The sequence below is a fragment of the Ochlerotatus camptorhynchus genome, unplaced genomic scaffold, assembly GCF_037179485.1.
Source record: "Ochlerotatus camptorhynchus isolate MF236.1 unplaced genomic scaffold, CSIRO-AGI_Acam_v1.1 ptg000135l, whole genome shotgun sequence".
NCBI classification, from domain to species: Eukaryota; Metazoa; Arthropoda; class Insecta; order Diptera; family Culicidae; genus Ochlerotatus; species Ochlerotatus camptorhynchus.
In genome coordinates, this window is record NW_027040625.1 from 1,910,077 (window position 1) to 1,928,027 (window position 17,951).

Genomic DNA, 17,951 nt, shown 5'->3' on the forward strand with positions numbered 1-17,951 from the left:
AAGTAACATTAGGGGGCCACCAAACGACGTACAATAACTGTTGACTCAAAAACCAGTATTTTTATGCATGAAAGTGTGTTTAATTGGAAATAGGAATAACTTTTCGGTCATCAAAACAAAACTTTATTTTTCTCGGATCGATGCAAATGCTACTTTCGACATAATGAAAATATGCTCTTGAGATCATGTTCAGCAAGCGCGCGCACTCGCGGGTCCATAATGATCGTTGGCCATGGTGATGATGCTGCACCGGTGCGTTGTTGTGGTAGGCCCGTAAATACTACTCGAATTAAGATCCATCCATTCCAAACAAAACTGAAAGCCATGGCCCAGCTTCCTTCCAGTCTTTCGCGGATCTTAGAGTAGAACGGTGTAGAATCAGTCGTGAACTTCCTCGAAAAACATAAGTCTCAGTGCGGTCGTATCGTGTGTGTGTGTCGCAATATGTACTTGATCATCTTCACCACAGCGATCGCTGTCCTCGGTGTGATCTGGTACTGGTCCTATCGGCAGCAGTACCGGTTCGCGGACAAATGGCCCTCGGTTCAACCGCGGTATCCTTTACTGGGCAATGCGACGATTATGCTGGGGAAAAACGATGTGGAGCGGTTCGAAGTGATCAAGCGGTTGTTTTCAGAGTCCGATCGAGTCACGACGGCTTGGGCTGGACCGAAAATGCTCTTGATGACCAGCCATCCGGATATTATCCATCAGATCCTGTCCAGTCCGGACTGTCTGGAGAGACCGTTTCTGTATCGATTTGCAGGATTTACCCAGGGAATTTTCACGGCCAAGTGTATGTAGTGATGTTACCTCTGATGGTAAATGTGCATTTTTACTGCAGAGATGACATTTACCACCATGTGATTATGAGAGAGCGAGATAGAAAAAAAGGACATCGTTGATCGTTGATCGTTGATTCTTGTTCTTGCAGTGCCAGTTTGGAAAGATAACCGCAAGCGGCTGAATTCCACCTTCAACCAACGGATTGTGCACGGGTTCGTTCCGTACTTTGTCAAGTGTTGCGAAAAGATGACGGACAGTTTGCTAGAATGTACTGATCGGGAAACGGTCAACATCCAAAAGTATACGGCCGTTTGCGCCCTGGAGATGGCTGCTGGAACAACACTCGGCGGAGATGTACTCCAGCAGGCTGAGGGCAAGCATGAGTTCAAGCGGGGACTTGATTTGTGAGTGATTGGCTGTCAATTATTTGTTATACAATTTTTAAAAACGGACTCGATGATTGAAATGTGTGCGTTTCCGGTTTTTTTTTTCTTCGGTTACAGAGCATTCAATGGAGCCTCCAGAAGAATGATAACCGTGCATTTGTATCCGGATTTCATCTATCAAATGACCTACCACTATAAGGAACTGCAGGAAGGCCGAAGAATAATCTGTGATTTCTTTACAAAGGTACGATTAATGCTGTGGAAATTGAGTTGTTTAACTTCGAAAAATATACCGATTTTTATACATCATCTGATTTTTGATCGTTGACACTAAATCTATTCGTTGACAGCTTGCTCCTATACAAAGTCCCACCAAGGGGCACTAAAATCATAGAGGTAACTCTAAGACTAGAAGGTCCCGTAGAAACGTGCGCAACTTTTTGGCTCAGCTCTGGTACTCTCTTCGATCCCTAACTAATCGATTCACCCCTCGAAACATAAGAAAAACCAATAACCCCTCATTTCATCTGTCAAACTTTCATAGCGAATCAAAACAAACATTGCGTAGTACTAGAATTTCGACTAGAATGGGGTACGTTAATCGTTTGCTTGGGACCAATAGGCTAGTCAAGTAGTGAGCCAATTTAAAATCGTTAGTTTCGTATTGATTGTTGCTAAAATGGTGATTTTTGCTAATGTAATCGTACTCATTTAAAATAGTTGCAGCATACCAAAATTGATGAAATTTTGGATTTCGGTTCCATTTTTAATGCAGATAACGAATAATAAATAACTAAACAACCCAATTGAGAAGCGACTGTGATTGTGAAAAGTATTTTGAAACAATTCTGTTACTAAGAATCCGGTTTTATCGGAAAGGATCCGAGCAGAAGTTAATGGAAATATAGTCGAATTTCGCTCGTTGGGCTACGTTTTAGTTGGGCTCCTGTAAGGTGGGCTGTAGCCTAACGAACGTCATTTCTGACAGTGCTGATTCATTTTCGAGGGGCTCATGTATGAACAAATATCCAATTGGGTTGTTTAGGGGTATTGAGGTAAATATATATTCGTTATCTGCATTAAAAATGGAACCGAAATCCAAAATTTCATCAATTTTGGTACACTGGAACTATTTTAAATAATTACGATTACATTAGCGAAAATCACGATCTTAGCGTCGCTTGGGGTGACTTTGTATGTGAGCGAGCTGTCCACTAATAGATTTGGTGTCAACGATCAAAAATTTAAATCTTGATGAAGATAAGCATCAGAATCTGACGTTGACGTTCTAGTGACTAGTACGGTGGATAATTCACTTGGGCAGGCCATCAAGAATACTGCCGCTGCGCAGCACTCGGATCGGCCCAGTTCCGTCTCCCGTATGTCGCAATGCGATGAAGATTTGATCTACGGAGAGTACAGCAAAAAAAAATTACACGCTGGCGAGGCACATCGGGAAGGGCGCGTATGGGTATTAGACTGAGGGAAAATTTGACTTTTTCGCTCCACAGTGCTTAAATGGTTTCAAATCGGGTCCTGATTAACCTCCCAAAGTTACAACTCATTTGGTTAGAAACAGACTTCACACAAGCCATTTGAAGTTTCCTTTTAATTTACTATTGGAAATCTTAACTTTTTGTGCATTGCCTTCTAGTCTTTTTCCATATTGAGCTGCGAAACAGTTCGATAGCCATTCTTATAGAAAATTTTCTCAGCTACAACTTTGCTCAAGATCGTTTCTATGTTAAACGACACAGGAAAAAGTTATTAATTATTTAAGAGATTGGTAAACTTATGACATGATCAAGCAGCTGCTCTGTAGGCAACACTGTATTTTTTTTTTAATAATCCATTTATTTGTCAAGGCTCAAATGCGTTAGCTTTGCGGAGCCGAATATGTTTTACATTATTGTGTGTGAATATCATTTTCTTACAACTAATGTTAGTAAAACGGGGGCCGATTACTCGCGGTTTACTCGAGATTAGGGATTACATTTATTGATCATTTGGAGGGAGGACAAGGGAAAGCATTTTGAACTAATTTAAAACTTAAACGTAAAGGATGACTAAAACACAAAACATTAAACACATACATCAACAGCTTTAAGAAAGTCGTAAATAAGCTTTATAATGTCGATATCACGGCAAGCCAAGACGTCTCTAATTGGCTTAAAGGGTTGTTTTCCTCGGACCCTAAGGGAATCACACAGAACGGATCTCACCTCATGATGCAAGGAGCTGGACCAAACAACATGCTCGATGTCGTTTAATAACCGTTTCCACAGGTACATAAGTTGCTGTCGGCGAGCGTAATACGGAAGAGGTGGGCGTTTAACGAACAGTAATTGGACATGAGCCTGGACATTACACGAATAAAATCACGACTCATATCCAACCCTTTGAACCAGGGTTTGATCGACACCTGTGGGACAATAGAATGTAGCCATCTTCCCAGATCACCATCATTCCACTTTTGTTGGCAGTTGGCGAGGACTTGCTGACGAAAAATCGTGAAAAAATCGTGGTTGGCGATTTGTCGCTCGTAAATATCGCCTTCCATAGCGCCCACCTTGGCAGGGAGTCCGCTTTCTCATTGCCCGGGATAGAGCAATGAGAAGGGACCCATACCAAGGTGATGATATGCGAGCTGTTTGATAAAGCACTCAATGACGATCGTATTTCCTGCAGGAAATACGCCGACTGCTTCATCGGCCTCATTGAACGCATATCCGTAAAAATGAAATAATGGTCAGGTGGAAGTGAGGCAATACGCTCTAACGTGTACGATATAGCTGCTAGTTCAGCAACGTATATCGAACACGGCTTTTGAAGCTTGTATGAGGCGCTATGAAGATCGTGAATTATTCCAAAACCAGTGGAAGCATTTATCACCGACCCATCTGTGAAAAATCTCTTCTTGGTGGGGACGTGGCGGTATTTGTTCGCAAAAATAGTTGGGACAATCAGGGAACGGTGAGGCTCTGGAATTCCTTGAATCTCCTGCCTCATTGTGAGATCGAATCTCACGGAAGAACAACTGAAATGATGAGAGACAGCGCGATTGGGGTTGAACGAGGAGGGACCGATGTCCAGAGTCATGTACTCGTAGTACAAGCTCATGAATCGTGTTTGAGGATTCCGCTCTAGCAGCTTCTCAAAGTTTTCGATCACCAGCGGGTTCATGACTTCATAGCGGATGAGGAACCGGAACGATAAATCCGCAAAACGATTTGTTAAGGGGAGGACGCAAGAACTTCAAGACTCATGGTATGCGTCGATTGCATACAACCTAGCGCGATTCGAATGCAACGATATTGAATCCTTTGGAGCTTAAATATGTGCGTCCCCGCCGCCGATTGAAAGCAAAAGCTACCGTACTCCAAAATCGAGAGAATGGTGGTCTTGTAGAGTCTTATCAGATCTTCCGAATGGGCTCTCCATGAAGTGCCGGTAATGGAACGAAAGAAATTGATTCGCTGTTGGCATCTCTGCCTCAGATACGCTAAAGCTTCCTAGAAAAAACAACCATTTCTGTTTTCTCCGGAGAGAATTCGATACCCAGATTCATTGCCCAAGTAGACAAATTATCCAAGGTATCTTGCAAAGGTCCTTGCAGGTCCGGTGCTGTTGGTCCAACCACGGAAACCACGCCGTCATCTGCAAGCTGCCTTAGCGTGAAATTTTCGGCCAGACATTCATCAATGTCTTTGGCATAGAAATTGTACAGGAGGGGACTTAAACATGAGCCTTGTGGAAGACCCATGTAGCTGATTCGTGCAATTTCCGTGTTGCCGTTTCTCGGACAACAAATTAAACAGGAAATTGTTGATAATCGGAGAAAGCCCACTCGCATGGAGTTTGTCCGAAAGGATGTCGATGCAAACAGAATCAAACGGCCCCTTTAATGTCCAAGAAAACTGAACTCATCTGCTGTTTTTCAGCATAGGCTAATTGGATTTCAGTTGAAAGCAACGCAAGGCAGTCGTTCGTCCCTTTGCCCCTACGGAATCCAAATTGCGTATCTGAGAGTAAGCCATTCGCCTCGACCCACTTGTCCAGACGAAGAAAAATCATTTTTTCTAACAGCTTCCGAATACACGACAGCATCGCGATGGGACGGTACGAATTATGATCCGACGCGGGTTTACCGGGCTTCTGGATAGCGATAACTCTCACTTGTCTCCAATCATCCGGAACAACGTTGAGCTCAAGGAATTGATTGAACAAGTTCAACAATCGCCTTTTTGTGACTTCTGGGAGGTTCTTGAGCACGTTGAACTTGATTCGATCAATTCCCGGAGCCGAGTTATTGCATGAAAGAAGAGCAATTGAGAATTCTACCATCGAAAACGGGGAGTCCATGTCATCGTTTTCCAGCGGCGGATCGCGAGTGTTGCATCGAACCGGAACCGAATCGGGACAAACCTTACGCGCGAAGTCGAAAATCCACTTGTTAGAGTACTCCTTGTCCGACGATGCCGCGTTACGCATTCTCCTGCCGACATTCCAGAGCGTTTGCATGGAAGTCTCTCGCGATAGCCCTTCGACGAACCGACGCCAGTAACCGCGTTTTTTGGCCCTGACCAAGCTCTTAAACTTTTCCTCTAGCTCCGTATACCGCTCAAAGTATTCGCGGGAACCGTATTTACGAAACTGTTTAAACGCGGTAGACTTCTCGTTATTCACGTCGGTGCATTCCTGGTCCCACCACACAGTGGGAGGACGTTTGCGAATGGTAGTGCCAGGAACAGGCTTCGTTTGTGCTTGAAGCGCGCAATCCACTATGAGCCGCGATAAGAAGGAGTACTCATCCAACGGAGAGAGAACGTCGACCGATTCTGAACCGTCACGGACCGCGTTCGCGTATTCTTCCCAATTGATGTTTCTCGTGAGATCGTACGCGATGTTGATTGGACACTGTGAAGATGAACCGTTGGAAATCGAAATTTTGATGGGCAAATGATCACTACCATAGGGGTCTTGGATTACCACCCACATGCAATCCAATGATAGTGAGTTTGAACAGAGTGACAAGTCTAGTCTGCTCTCTCTTGCTGGAGGTTTGGCTATTCGAGTTACTTCACCGGTGTTTAGAATGGTCATATTGAAATCGTCGCATAGCTCATAGATGATGGTTGAGCGGTTGTCATCGTACAGCTCTCCCCAGCCTGTACCGTGGGAATTAAAATCCCCTAAGATCAACAGCGGCTCAGGTAGCACTGAACAGATGTCAGATAGCGCTCGCCGAGAAACAGCCGTTCTCGGAGGGATGTATAACGAGGCGTTAGGCGAAGGTTTTTCCTCTAATATTCACCTGACATGCGACAATTTCAATACCTGACACTGGAGGAAGGTCGATTCTGTAGAATGAGTGTTGTTTGTTGACCCCTAGGAGCACCCCACCGTACGAATCTGCACGATCGAGACGGATAATGTTGTAGTCGTGAAGAGAAAGGTTAACATCTGGAGAGAGCCATGTTTCGCAGAGAGCAAACGCATCACAGTGTATGTTATGCAGTAAAAATTTGAATATGTCTAGTTTTGGTAAAATACTTGTACAATTCCATTGAAGGAGAGATATCGTATCATTTTTTGGAAAATTATCCATCGAAGGATACGAATGAAGCAAGGAGGGGCCACTTGGAAGCAAATTGCTTCAGAAAAGGTTTCACGATTGGAAGCATCATGTTAATGATGCTCCGTAGAGGGTCAGTGATGTTGAACAGATCGAGAATGCTGTACATAATTCCAGAAAGCGTGAACATGGCGTTCTGCTGTTCTGGTTGCGAAACTGGGACATCTGGGATTTTAGATGTTCCCGGAAGCCCCGGAAATTCTTTGTCATAATCGACAGGCTTAAAACCCGGTGGATTGGGTTTCGGTTTATTTCCGTGACCTCTTGATTTATCCAAGGGGGCTTGGGAGTCAGTTTTTTTTTAGTTTTCTGCGAGTCATTCTTGGATCGCTTCCTTGAAGGACCTTTGAAAACAAAAGGACTTCCGTCATTGCCCTCTGAGTCAGTGTCGTCCTCGTCAACTGGGAGAAGATTGAACGGATTATTGTTAGCTCCGGTGATGGATTACCGGGATGAATTAAAGGTGGATGGTAACTCCAAGGGGCTTGGCCGATGGAACTCCACTTCCTCTGTTGGACACTGGTCACTTGGAGCACCCAATTGGGGGTGAAAAAAAAAACCGCTCCGGCGGAAAAAAAACATCGAAAAAAACTAGATGCTGCGCAACTGAAACCGGGACGTTGTTAACCGACTGAATGCTCAACTAGGAATGAACACTGTATTTTGCAGTGTGACATAGTAGCCATGATTTTTGTGTCCTATTCAACGCCCCAGAAACCTGCCTGTTGCCTGCTGAGCAGTTGATTGAGCATGATCATAAGACATCAGTGCATTGAACCATTGATAACTTTCGATCCTTGCATTTAATCAAAAAGTGGTCTTCAGCAACGTTGTAGTTGGGAAAATTTCCTACAAGTACAGTTGAAAGCTTTTGAAGCAAACCGATATGGTGAATTATTAGATAGACATGAACAAAAATCTTGGTTTTACCATAGTAATTCCCATACAAACTTCAAATGGTTTGTGCCATCTTTGTTTCTCACCAAATGGGTTTAAATTTTGAAAGGTTAGTCAGGATCTGATTTGGAATCGTTTAAGTATTGTGGAGCGAAAATTTCAAATTTTGCATCACTCTAATGGGTATGTGAGGGCTGAGCTGCCGGAAATCGGATAGGTTGCAGGTGATATCGAAGTTCATACTGAAGGAGAAGCTCGTGCACTGGCGTGCACAGGGTGGGGAAATTGCCCCACCTTTTATAAATAAGATTTTTATTTCCACATTTACAAAATTATGATATGAAATAACTTGATTTCTTAATACCTTGATTTGAAGGTTAGGTTAGGTTATCTTTATTAGCGAGACTTTCAGCCAGAGGCTGGTTCATCTCTTCTTTATTGGAAGGTAAAATAATTTCATTTCATAATATAAGGGCACTGAAAACCTTCTATTGCGTCAATTCCTTTGAGATGGTGCCTGAAAATTGCACCACAAAGGTGCATGAAGGGGCAAACTTCAATGAAATGTTTTGGTCAAAAAATTGCACCACAATGGTGCATATAATAAATTCTGGAGTAATTTTTTTTTTTCAAGAAGAGGGTAAATTTAAGGTTGATAAAATCCACCTTCGTGGTGGTAAATCGAAGAAAAAGCTTTTTATTGAATATTTATGGTGTACAAATATCATCAAGATGGTGCATGGAGGGACTTATCAAAATGAATCACTCTGGTGGACATATTGAATCATGCTACAAATTTGGAGGTGCACATTTAACTGAAAATTTCTGGTGGAAAGTTCGCAACACTGTGGTGAATGTAGAAGCAAGGTTTATTCATTTTTCTGGTGCATCATTTGCATCGTTCTGATGAATGTAAGCTTCATTGAAATTTTTTTGAAGAGGTGAGGCCTGAAAATTGCACCACAAAACACTCGAAGGATACTGAAGGGAGGAAAATCGTAGCCTTGATCACCCAGTAGTAAGCCGACTCTGAGACCCAGTTCGACCAGTCTCTTGCTACTTCTGAGTTTTCGGGTTAAGTGTAGAGCATCAGCTGTGAAGATGTTCATGAATATACAATCAAACAGCACGTAATGTAGTGAACAACTTCAATGGCAGTTTTCCAGCAGTGCTCCCATTTTATTTACAACAATCCAATGCCTACGAGATTGTGCCGAATGTATGCCGAATGTGTGTCGATGGATGTGTCCAAGCTGTGCCCAATCTAATTTCGGCACAATGTGCTGAGTGACTTACTTCAGCGATCGGTTTGGATTCGATTATAGTGAGACCTATTCCCCGGTTGCCAGATTGGATAGATTGCGTGCACTTTTGGCGATGGTCAACAAAAAGAAAATGGTTGTCCAGCAGATTGGGACGGTCTTTTTGAATGGTTCGCTCACGGAAGAGATTTTCATGGCGCAGCCCGAGCGACTTGAGAGCGGTGTAGATCTTATGTGCCGTTTGAAAAAGTCCATATACGGCCTTAAGCAGGTTTCCAAGGCATGGAATGATCGGTGCCGAGATTCAGCTATCAAACGGTTCAAGTTCAAGTGCACCCTAGCGCCGCTTTGTGAGCAAATTCTGAACTCGCAACGGTTCATATGATTATTTAGATTTTTGCGGGACTTTCTTATGCAAAATGTCTCTCTAGTTTCGAATTTTTTTAAACCTAAGACCGTCGAGTTTTGAATACAGAGTATATTCCGAATCATGAAAAACTGCTGAATTTTGTTGGCTTTATTTAAACCCGCCCTTCTTTTTCTAGTTACTGATAGAGCGAAAACAATACCTCTTGAACAAAAGCAACAACAACGATACTAACGCCGAAGAGGAATACAACAAACCGAAAATTCTGGTTGATCAACTGCTCGGAGTCAGCCACGACGGAAAACAGTTCAACGATATCCAAATCAGAGACAACGTGTATGCTGTCATAACGGGGGTTAGTTTGTTGACAATCCTCATTTTCCGAATTCTTAACAATTGACTAACGATCTCTCATCCAAGGCAACCGATACGACCAGTTTGGCAACGGCTCACGCCTGTCTGTTCCTTACGTTCTACCCGGAGATCCAAGATCGACTGCACGCTGAAATCGACGAAGTTTTCCCCAGCGACTACAAGGATTACACACCGGAGAACATCAAGAAGCTGATCTTCCTGGATATGTTCATCAACGAAGTCCAACGCCACTGCACGGTGGTGCCCTATGTCGCTCGCGAAAACACCGCCGAAATCGAGATCGATGGCGTCAAGGTGCCGCCGGGCAACATTTTCATCATGAGCCTCTTCGCGATGCACAAGCGGCCGGACATTTGGGGACCGGATGCAGAAAAGTTCGATCCGGAGAATTTCACCGAGGAAAGGATCAAGAACAGACACCCGGCGGCGTTCCTACCGTACAGTGCCGGCAGTAAGAACTGTTTGGGTGGGTTGAGTTCAGTTATTTGGAAGGGGTAATTTACTTTAACGACCTCCAATCTATTTCAGGTTGGCGCTACGCGATCTTCGGCATGAAGCTGATTATGATTCATCTGGTGAGGAATTTTCACTTTAGCTCGCAAATCAAGCACGAAGATATGACATTTAGACATGACCTGACGCTGAAGCTACCGTTCCAACATTTGGTGCAGCTGACGAAGCGAAATCCTCCGAATCTTTCCACTGAGGTAGAATAATGAACAAATGAAATATGCTTGTAATAAAATCACTTGAATATAGGTATAGTTAAGTTTATGCTAGGATAAATCGGATTTCAGGTTTCATTTGTCGTAAAGTGCAGCACCATTTCATTAGCTATTCTATCAATAACTGCACATTTGACCAGGATTTATGAGTTCGGTTTTTTTTTTGCTGACTCTGGTTCAGTGCTGGAAAAATATCAAAAAACCAAATATCACCAAAGATCACAAGATCACGAAAATCATCGTAGATAAAAATCAACAAGCAAACAACTGCGGTGAATATTGCAGCTCGGAATATCAAGCTAACAAAACTCACCAGCTGCAATTCTTACCAAACTGTGGTGAGATTGATTTTCATCTAAGAGAAAGAGGTGACAATTGGCTTCTTCCTCTTTTATTTCTATCTTTATCTCTATGTCTATCTTAAGTGGACCCTACACGACAGTTTGTATTGACAATAATCGTATGTCAATACATTTTATATTGACGTCAATACATCGGTATTGACAATATTTCTGTATTCACATCATCAATATTATTGTCAATACTTGTAAGTATTGACAATATTTCTTACCGTGTGGGGTTCGCTTTACGCACATGAAATCGGCCAATCAGGAGCTGGTTCACGTTTGACAGAAAAGTGGTTCATTTTCGCCCCCGTATTGTCACATTTTCTCTTAGATTTTCATGAATGCAACCGAAGCTTCCATAACCGCTGGCATCAGTCGTGTATGTCATCGGTGAAGAGAAAAAAGATATAGGGGAAACGCTCCTATAGTTGCGATACGTTAGAAGCGTTAGGTTCCTATAGTTGTGTATGGAGTCTCCATACACAACTATAGGAACCTAACGCTTCTAACGTACCGCAACTATAGGAGCGTTTACCCTAGCATTATTATAACTTCTCTTTCTAAGGAAACGAGGTGCAATGGAATCATTTTTGCGTCGATTCAACCCTCAGCTTCAACTTTACACGTTGTGAATAGTCTCGCAATATAAAAGAGGCTTGTAAAATCAATGATATTTTGCTCCAATACCACGCGTGATATTGAGAGCGTATGAGATCGGAAAAAACATCAATTTGCTACTGATTATGCCTTCACTGCTCTGGTTTGTAAAGCAAAATTATATATCAATTAAGAACAGAAATGATACCGACAATCGGTATTTAGTGACTGACTATCAGTTAAGTTGCCATAGAATACTGTTACAGGCATGTCTAAACGCAACACTACACTGCGTACTGCCTCTTTTACACACCACGAAGAGCATTGAGTTGTACGCTCCGTACCAGTGCTCGATTGGCGTTGACGGCACCGTCGAAAAATTTGCTCTTTCAGCAAATATATACAGTTTCTTATGGGAATTTTCGGTGGAGTGAAAGGATAGTACAAAGTCCGCCATGTTTCACGCACAGTCTGACGTTTGCTTATGGATTTTCTCATAGGAGTAAAGAGCTACAGAGTCGCCGTCAACGCCAATAAAAAACACCAAACGCAGCGAACAAGGCACCGGTACCGGTGCCCGTGTATAATTGTTTGCACCGGTGTATGGATCTTCGGCAAGCACCAAAGCCGAGTGTTTCTGACTTCGGGAAACACCGCAGCCGAGTGTTTTCGATTTCGGAAAACACGCTTGGTGCTCGTAGGAATTTTCTTTGGGTGACTTCTGAAAGATTATCGTAGCTTTTATACGCCTTTAGCATCTTCCATTCCTACTAAAGCTGATAGATAAGTGGTCAAAGCAATTCTTCCATAATGCCGATGTCCATGGTACGATTCCAGTCTTGTCACCTTTAAATTTTTTCTGTCAATATTTTTCATAAGGTGAATCTATGAAATTCATTTCGATTTCTTTTGGCGAAAAAGCATTACGCAATCTTATAAAGCTTAAGAGCTCATCTACCAGGATACACAAATACCCACTTCGGAAGAGCGTGTTGCTGTTGCCGTCCTCCCACTGGTATTTCTTGGCTTTATATTAAATAATTTAGCTGATTGATTTAATGTGATTAGAGTCAATCTAATAATCATAAGTTATCTCCAACAAAAACAAACAGCTCAACTGATTGAATAATAGAAGAGGGGGGGGGGGGGGGGGGGGGTTTACATAATATGTAATATATTATATGCTGGTCCACTATTAGATAATAAATAATATATTATATGCTGGTTCACTAGCTCAACCAACTCAACTAACTAACACGAATTTCAGAGGCTCCTAAAATTTCATGCTGGTAGATGCTGACGCCCTGTTTACATTATGCTGACCATTTATAAGTACAGCTTTAGTTCACTAGTATCAGCACACCAGCACAGATGTAAACACCCAAATAGCGGTGGGTGAACAGAACTACTCACCATTCATGTAGGGTAGAACAGCCCGAATTGCACCCCGGGCCAAACGCGCGATTTGATTTTCCATAGCTATTCCACTCTTAATTTTGCCGAAATGCTAGTTCAAGAACTAAACTAGCATTGTGACTTGTCAAATTTATGAATTAAAAACGAAAATGCTATGAAAAATTGCATCGAGCGATTTGCGCGAGGAGCATTTTGGGCTGTTTTCCCCTAAATAAAAACAACGCGCTCAAGAAGGATCGCATTCTACCTTCTACTAGCTCCGTATCAGCCATGGTAGCTGTTATGTTGTTGTTGGATATAAGTTATCATTATTAGATAATATCTATATATCTATATATATAGATATATCTATATATATCTATATATCTATATATATATTATACTCAAATCGTGTGAAAACAATCAGCTCAATTTGTTAACATAAAGCCAAGAAATACCAGTGGGTGGACGGCAACAGAAACACGCTTTTTCGAAGTGGGTGATTTGCGTATTTTTAATAATCCTGGTAGATGATTCTTTGAGCTCATAAGATTAATAAGATTGCGTAATGCTTTTTAACCAAAAGAAATCTAAATGAATTTCATAGATTTACCTTATGAAAATAATGTTGACAAAAAAGTTAAAAAAGGTGGCAGACTGGAATCGAACCATGGACATTGGCATAATGAGACCATTGCTTTGACCACTCGTCTATTAGCTCTAGTCGCGTTAAAGAATTACCTTGTGTAACAAAATAATCTTTCATAAGTCGCCCCAAAGAAAGTTGCTGCGAGCAGCAAGCGTGTTTTCGGAAATCGAAAACACTCGGCTGCGGTGTTTCCCGAAGTCAGAAACACTCGGCTTTAGTGCTTGCCGAAGATCCATACACCGGTGCAAACAATTGGCGTTGACGGCACCGTCGAAAAATTTGCTCTTCCAGCAAATTTAGACACTTTCTTATGGGAATTTTCAGTGGAGTGAAAGGATAGTACAAAGTCCGCCATGTTTCACGCACAGTCTGACGTTTGCTTATGGATTTTCTCATAGGAGTAAAGAGCTACAGAGTCGCCGTCAACGCCAATTATACACGGGCACCTTGTTCGCTGCGTTTGGTGTTTTTTTTATCGAGCACTGGTACGGAGCGTACAACTCAATGCTCTTCGTGGTGTGTAAAAGAGGCAGTACGCAGTGTAGTGTTGCTTTTAGACATGCCTGCTGGTACGACGCGTAAAACCCAATGCTCTTGGTGGTGTGTTTGTAGACAAAACTGCCACCCGTGCAAAAGGGTTCAGTGTTTTTTACCATGGCTGGTCTCTTGTTCCCAGATAAATCCTTACACGTGATAAAGTGTCTGAGTTGACGGTAAATAGGTGCCGCTCATCTGTATCTTCGCTATAAACAGTTATATTAGTGTCAAATAATTCAGAGAGAGCAGACAGAATCTTGAGCGCCGTGTCTTCAAAATTGGATCGATTAATTACACTTTGGCCTAGAATAAATCAGGCAGAAGTTATTAGCAACGGTGCAAAATCTACAGATGATATGATTACCTGAATCTGAGTTCGATTTAAAGTGGGCGTATTTAAGGATCATCGAGTTTAGCGCAGACACTTCTTTTTCACCCGGTGTTATTGCCACCTGATGAAGGAAAGATCGACAAACGGCCAGGTGATCACAAAAAGGCAGGACATTAAGCACATGTCCAGCTGGTGGAATATCAACTGACCCGGCAGAATCTTGGATGTCAATATGAGCACAAAAGACAACGCTGTCGTAGTGAGAGTCAGTATAATAAATAGCGACTTTTTTAGAGGTAGCGGTCCCTACGGAACACTCTCTAAACCGACAGGTGCGTTCTTCCCAGATGGTGATATTGGCGTTGTAGAGTTCACACGCAATGGATACACATTCCTCACCCCCCCCAAGTGCCGTCGTGAGAAAGCAACTCTAAATATTTCCAAACACGGTCGAATACGTCGATGAATCCGTGTTTTATTACATCTTCGGCAAACGGGACTAGATAGACCCAGTATCTGGCAAAATTTCACCGAAGATGTTCAACGGTTGATTCTCGCATCTGCGACACCTTATTTGGAAAAACCGACTCGGCAAAATGAATTCCCAGTATTTGGTGAACGAGGCTACCAAATAGACAATTTCCGTCACCTGGGATGCGTTGTAACCAAACTTCAAACTCGCCGATCCAACAGCACATTAACTGGAAATTCTTCTTTGAAAACATATCTTCAATGTTCTGTATACACCACGCACCGAATAATTTACAATTGATTAAGATTAGGAGCGGTGCGTTGTGCGTGGCAATAATACACTCAAAAAAAAAGAAAGGAAAAAAAAATAAAAAGGATAAAAAGGGGATAAGGAAAGGGGGGGAGGGGAAACGGAAAAAGAAAAGAAAAAAAAAATCACATTTCAAATGGAAAATATCCATTAGCATTTCACATAACTTTCATGTGGTCTTATAATTGGAAATCGCTCCAAAACACAACATGAAATTTATGTGTCCAGTGAAATGTGTGTGATTTATCACATAGAACACATGTAATAATATGAAAGTTATGTGAATGTCAGATAAAAACATTAATTTCAGAATATCATGTGCGTTAACTTTTAATATGTTTGCAGACAGTGATAGATGCACATGAGGATCCTGTGGAGGTGCCAAGGTGTCTTTATCCTAGACAAGGGGTAAGCTCTAAATTCACTATAATCGTCGTCGTCGTTGGCAGTACTATTTGTATATTTTGAATTGATTACCGGTCGAAACAGGCATATGAATTCTGCATATCTTAATCGTTCGCTACATACCTAAAGAGAACTTAATCGTACTTTGACGCGAAGCGCTGTGGATTATGAGATGCTGGATGACCCTGGAGGGATCGATTTTGCTTACTGAGCAGAAAATCATGGATTTAACCCCAAGCTCTTCCACAGCACAATAAATCGCCACCATCATTTGTATATTTGATATGGAACATTAACCTCGGAAACTATTTGCATATCAAGCGAAAACGTAGTCCTGTATTGTCGCGAAGCGTTATGGTTCTGAGATGCTCGATGACCCTGGAGGGATCGTTTCTGTTTACTGAACAGAAAATCATGGGCATAATCCCAAGCTCTCCGTCATGACTCTTAAAATTCATGATCACTAAACAAAATGAATATTTTCTTTCGATAGTCGGCTATCGAGAGATTAAATAAACAACAAATAAACAATACATACTTTTGGTTGGATCGCCAACTTGAGGTGAATCCTAACCGAATACCCTACCCAACCCTCCAACTCCGTAGCACTTATGAGGGTGTCGCTAAGTCGGTGGCCTCTCGTTAAGTAAGTACTCCATCAGCATTTCCTTCCATATCCCTAGTTAAGGTAAAGATGGGCGTGGCCGGGAATAGCGACAGTCATGCTTCTGTTACTCTTGTTTAGATTGGAATCAATGTTTACTCCCCAGCATTATTCCTGAAAGTAGTCTAGCTGAGAATTTCAGAAGAGACGTGAGTGTCGCTAGTATCCAATCTACGAAGTATATCATAACAACGCTAACGCTAACGCTAGAAAGGGGCACTCCACCAATCACCAGCTAGTACAGGTGATGAATAACATCCGAAGTAACAAAGCTGTATCCAAGTCCACAGCCATGGCCTTGTTAGACGTTGAGAAAGCGTTTGATAACTTCAACTTTCCTTTGCATCTTATTAAAATCACCCGTAACTACCTTCAGCAAAGGTCGTTTGAGTTGGCTGCCTTTCAAACACGTTCTGCATCCCAGCAGGAGTCCCGCAAGGCAGTCTGCTGGGCCCCTTGCTTTACAGCATCTACACTTCAGACATTCTTCCCCTCGGAGACGGTTGCGTGTTTTTCCTGTTCGCAGATGATACCGCAATAGCCGTCAAAGGAAGGATGCCTCGCGAAATAACGAACAAACTTTAACGATGCCTTAATGTCTTTGCTGATTATGCCACCACGTGAAAAGTAACTTTAATTATTAAAATCAATGCCTCCAAAACTCAAGTGATCATGTTCCTCCATCGGCAATCGCCCAAACTGAAACCGGCTCCATCTTGTACTGTAATCATGGATGGCACAAGGGTTGAGTGGTCCGCCGAAGTAACCTATCTCGGGATGTTGTTCGATGAAAAGCTCCTCTTGCGCTCGCAAGTGGAGAAAACCGTAATCAAGTGTTCTGCCTTGGTTAGGTGTCTGTATCCGCTGATTTGCCGCAGATCCCGCCTCTCAAGGGTGAACAAACTGGCTGTCTACAAACAAATCATAGCACCGGCGATCCTCTACGCATCTCCGGTGTGGGAATCATGTGCACAGACTCACAGGAACAAAATTTAGGTCGCCTAGAATAGAGTGCTGAGGATGGTTCTTGATCGTCCTTTCGACACTAGAATAACAAATTTACACGAAGAGGCAGGCATTGCCAAAATAGATTACAGAATTAACGAAATCAAGACTAAATTTGCACAAAAATGTAATTTATCAGAACATGCTTTGATAAGCAATTTGTATATAGACGGATTTCACGCCAATTCGTCTTCGGAGTTGGCAGCACCCTCTCAGAACCTTATGAAACTTTGTGGGTGTGGAGACTTAGCAATTTTAAGCAACTTTGAGTACTTTGTTTTTTTCAAAATTTATCTCGCCTAACATTTGATAAGGGTCAAAGTTTTTTGTCGATTTTTTTTTCAAATCGATATAGCTTAAAAATGACAAGCTCTACAAAATAGTGATGAATGGCGAACTTTTAGCAAATAATCTGAAATTTTATAAAAAAATTTAAATAAATTAAAAAATTGGTTTCTACACTCTAAAAAAATATATTTAAAAATTAGAAGTCATTTTCCCAAAAATGGTACCCCTCAGATTTGCTTGATATTTTTTCTCATGAAAGGCAATATAATTACCTAACTTTTCTTCATACATCGCAAAGTGGGCGCTTTTAAGGAAAAAAAGTTGTTCGAACAACAACTTTTTCATGTTAATTTTTTTTTAGCGTGTTTCACTCAAAGTCGAATAGTAATACGCGCACAACCTTATTAAAATCCGTTGAAACTTAATGAGCATAAAGATTTTGACCTTTTGATAATCTGGGCGTGCTTAAAACAAAAATCTAGCCTAACATTTGAAAGGGAAAGGTTGAAGCTATACAAT

General features: G+C 41.9%; 1 protein-coding gene across 1 annotated transcript; it reads left to right on the plus strand.

Annotated features, from left to right (window-relative positions):
* The first annotated feature begins 444 nt into the window (after positions 1–444).
* LOC135700365 (cytochrome P450 4c21-like) lies at positions 445–10,424 on the plus strand. The gene is made up of 6 exons (XM_065220855.1): positions 445–796; positions 935–1,190; positions 1,290–1,416; positions 9,512–9,688; positions 9,754–10,174; positions 10,237–10,424. Exons 1-6 carry the CDS (start codon positions 445–447, stop codon positions 10,422–10,424), a joined length of 1,521 nt encoding a protein of 506 aa, XP_065076927.1.
* Positions 10,425–17,951: the final 7,527 nt, after the last annotated feature.

Excerpts from the sequence above, each read along its gene's own strand:
- LOC135700365 (XM_065220855.1), top strand. The coding sequence starts at position 445 with ATGTACTTGATCATCTTCACCACAGCGATCGCTGTCCTCGGTGTGATC. Across the intron at positions 797-934 it reads GGGAATTTTCACGGCCAAGT|TGCCAGTTTGGAAAGATAAC; the intron begins GTATGTAGTGAT and ends TTGTTCTTGCAG. Across the intron at positions 1,191-1,289 it reads TTCAAGCGGGGACTTGATTT|AGCATTCAATGGAGCCTCCA; the intron begins GTGAGTGATTGG and ends CTTCGGTTACAG.